Below are 3,756 nucleotides of genomic sequence, written 5' to 3'. Positions count from 1 at the left end.
GTGTCATTTGGTACTAAAAGTTTATATATCTGAATAAAAGTGCAGTAAATTCTTGAGAACTTCTAATAATAAAGCAGTCAGCTAAGTATACAAGGAAATCAATTTAACTATATAGTTTCTATATACATAAAATTGCCATTAGAGAAGAGCATTACTACTCAGTAGACTGGACTACTGGACTAATATATTTTTGGTTTGTACATAAATATTGTTCTATGATTGAGTTTACTGAGTTTCACTGGTTAACGGGTCCTTTGGGAACCTACAGCTTGCTACTATACACTAAACATGAGTAGCAGAATATGCACAAAAATGTCTTTAGTATTAAATTTTGCTACTGCGTATTTTTGTGCCAATCATGTGTAGCTGGCTGACAGCACTTACAGTATTTCTTATCCTAGGGAATGTGACAGCGATAGTTAACCAGTGATCAATAATTCAGGTGATGATATCCTTCAAGGTAAGCTTAAGAAGTGAGTTATCAGGTGATGATATCCTTCAAGGTAAGCTTAAAAACCATAAACACTTTATCTTTTGTAGAATTTTCTACATAAAATATTAATGTGTTGATTAATAAAAATGGTAAAGTGTACTGTCTCATTTGGCTGTACATTTACTCCAACTCAACAGGATGATGGATGAGTCAAAAAGAAAACAGGTGAAACTTTTGCAAGGCTTTAGGAATGTATAAGTATCAGGGGTGGCTAAGGGGTTTATGAGAACTGCATACTCAATCAAAATACCCTAATAGAGCAGTCACCCTAATACAGCTGAACTGCTCTCAAATTATCAAATAAGTCAAATTAAAAAAAACAACTTACATGTACCCCTAGAATGGCATGCTAGTGCGCTTCTCATGTTCACACTGAGGTATGCCTTCCTTTCTACAGCTATAGGCCCTGAAATCACAGAAAGTCTATCTGGAATGGAAACCAGTCATCAAGATTTTTGGAGCTGCTTATGAGTATGGGGTAAAGGAAGCTATAAAAGTATCTCAGCCACAGTCATGGTGTACTATACAGGAGGCTACATACCAGCTTGTGTACTTGATCATGAAGATTTGCTGCAGAATATAACTGTCAGTTATGTCAAGACTAAGCTGTACTGATTGGTGACTGTCTGTGATCTTGATGGAAAAGGTCTGATTCATTATTGTTCAACTATCCCTCTAGGGACCTGTAGGGAGGCAACAATTAGCCTGTACCACAGGGAGTCAGAAACCTGAACCTGAAAACTATGCTGAATGCAGAAAAAGATCCCAGACCAGGTGGTGACTTGATCCACAGACGGCTTGCAGTCTAGGCAAGTGCCTGAGGAGCCACACAGCCTGGGATCCAGGATTTCCTCTGCATTCAGCCAGTACTTAACAATTGTGACTTCTCGTTTTGTTTATAATAATAATAATAATAATAATTCATGATCAGCTCTAGCAAAGTATTTCAGTTCAACATGTAGGAGTGCATTTCAGATTCATGCATGCAGATTTGCTATGTAGATGTGCAGGATCCTGCAAAAGTTGTAAGAACTTGAAACCTGCATGGCGACAGTTCAGTTGGTTGTAATAACAGTCTCTTGTTACTTAGCTACAAATAGGATGGCGCATTTGTGTTCCCTGCTGAACCATGTATAGCAATAAGGATGTTGATGTGCATGTGATCAGTGTTGAGTCATACTTCATAAGAGAGAGCATTACTATATACTGTATGTCACATTACGCAGAGTACAAAAATGTAAGTTGCACTACTCAAATGGAGATATCCCCACTAAGAGAACTGTCAATGATGCTACTAAGCTATACACGGTATAGATGTGAGACTATTATGCTCTTAGTATTATAATTGAACATTAAGTCTGAGAAATGCCTTAATTCTTTGATTATGCCAATTGATTGCTGAATTATATCTTTCATGTCAATGTTGCAGCTTTAGATGGTCTACTATATTCTTTTGGCTGGTTGCTATATTGCATATCGTATTATGTGCATAAATTATGGTGATTCAAAGTTCAACCTGACCTCTTACCATTAGAAGCCAGACTTGTTCAGTTGGCAAATGTACAATGTGCAGTTAACATTATGCTCCTACACAGCTATTAATAATTTCTAAAATTATTATGTCAGCAACACTACTGCATCCCAATGTGCACATTTTCCCTTTGAAGTTTGATGGCATCATTGAGTCATGTTAATGTATGTAAGTGTCATCCCTGACCTGTTGCTAGCCATGCATAGTTCATTCATTACACTATCATAAGTTGTTGGTATTAGTGATTTGTTGATATTTTTTGTGAGACTAGTCATTTACAAAAAAAAGAGTTACCCTTGATAATGACCCACTAAATGGTAAGGTGTTTAAGAATGAATTTAATCTGAAGCGCTAGTTATAGTGTAGTTATGTAATACAGTAATTAAAACTTCCTTTTATTTGTTCTTTGACAACCACATAATAATATACAGCAATAAAACTAAGAAATTTGCAACAGTGTAATTTGAGTCAGTAAACAGCAGTAATACTTCAGTGTATTACACCACAGCAGCAGTATCTTTATCATTGACACAAGACACATTTTCTAATCCAAAAATAAATGTACACAAAACATTCATGGTTATATACTCACCAGCTAACAACACTTTCCTTGTGTCTACTGAACTGGATGTGTAGCAGTAGATGTGTTGACATTTCTTTGTGACACTTTTAATAGTGAACACTACCTCACTAGTGTACTCATCAATCACATTGTATTGGTATTGATAGTCACAGGTATTCATCACACTAACAGATGGTCTAGGATAACCAGTGGCCCTACAGCTACCAGTGACTGAAGTGTTAGCAACAACTGCTTCTGGAAGTGTCCACTCTATCACAGGTGGAACTATCATGTGGAAACATTGAAATCATACCCACTTTATATACAATGGATGAAAGGTTATGCATTATGTTACATAGAGTTGCACCTAGCTAGCTGCAAACACTTTAGTTCAATTCCTACCTTCCACTGTTGTACAGCACTGATGTTGGTCAACATCACATTGTTTACTACAACAGTAATCTCCAGCATCACTGAGGCTTGTTATTGTCCAACTGTAAGTGTGTGAACCTTGATGTGTTAGATCAGCTTCACCAGTGGTATGGTTGTAATGGGTGAAATTGTAAGTCGATCCCTCACATTGAAAATTAGCATGACATAAAAATCGGACAGTTTCTCCGATGGATTTTTTAATTGGTCGTGCAGTCCCTCTTGACTTACAGATCCCTATTGTAAGATGAAAATTAGAGAGAGAGAGATGTATTAGCCATGCACTACAAAGCAATACTAACCTCCACTAGCCTCTGGGAAGGAAGATAACACAATAGTCATCACCAGTGACATTATCAGCAGCCAGCACATTCTGATGATAAACTGTTTTATTCAAACTTGTAAAACTTGCTTGATCAATTGATATTCAAATTACATGTCTTGCTCATCTGCTGTTCTGGCAATTTATACTAGCTCTGTGCGTGTGATGTCATTATGGGGAGCAATAGTTTGGATTTCCCTCCACAGCTTCAGTTTCAGCAATTGAATGATAAAGGAAATTACATTTAAATTAGTACTACTTAATGGTGGGTACAATGAGTTTAATTGTATCTCAGTGAGTGGGAGGATCATCTTTGTACTATATGGATATTGTATACCATTATTATAGCCATATTGAAAAGATAGTCATAAAGTGGGATAGCTTTGAATTAGTAGAAATTATACAAAACAATCATGATC

At 36.5% G+C, this 3,756-nt stretch overlaps 1 protein-coding gene across 1 annotated transcript; it reads right to left on the bottom strand.

Annotated features, from left to right (window-relative positions):
- Positions 1 to 2,398: 2,398 nt before the first annotated feature.
- LOC136248310 (uncharacterized) lies at positions 2,399 to 3,441 on the bottom strand. Its single transcript, XM_066040103.1, has 4 exons — positions 3,318 to 3,441; positions 2,989 to 3,252; positions 2,617 to 2,871; positions 2,399 to 2,568 (listed from the first exon to the last, which is right to left on the bottom strand). Exons 1-4 carry the CDS (start codon positions 3,385 to 3,387, stop codon positions 2,522 to 2,524), a joined length of 636 nt encoding a protein of 211 aa, XP_065896175.1. The 5' UTR covers positions 3,388 to 3,441; the 3' UTR covers positions 2,399 to 2,521.
- Between the last annotated feature and the right edge of the window lie 315 nt (positions 3,442 to 3,756).

Source organism: Dysidea avara, chromosome 3, assembly GCF_963678975.1.
Source record: "Dysidea avara chromosome 3, odDysAvar1.4, whole genome shotgun sequence".
Classification (NCBI taxonomy): Eukaryota; Metazoa; Porifera; class Demospongiae; order Dictyoceratida; family Dysideidae; genus Dysidea; species Dysidea avara.
The sequence above is the reverse complement of the archived record's forward strand: the minus strand, read 5'-3'. Positions and strand labels throughout refer to the sequence as shown.

Excerpts from the sequence above, each read along its gene's own strand:
- LOC136248310 (XM_066040103.1), bottom strand. The coding sequence starts at position 3,387 with ATGTGCTGGCTGCTGATAATGTCACTGGTGATGACTATTGTGTTATCT. Across the intron at positions 2,872-2,988 it reads GTGCTGTACAACAGTGGAAG|TTCCACCTGTGATAGAGTGG; the intron begins GTAGGAATTGAA and ends TCCACATGATAG. Across the intron at positions 2,569-2,616 it reads AAGGAAAGTGTTGTTAGCTG|AAAATGTGTCTTGTGTCAAT; the intron begins GTGAGTATATAA and ends TTTTTGGATTAG.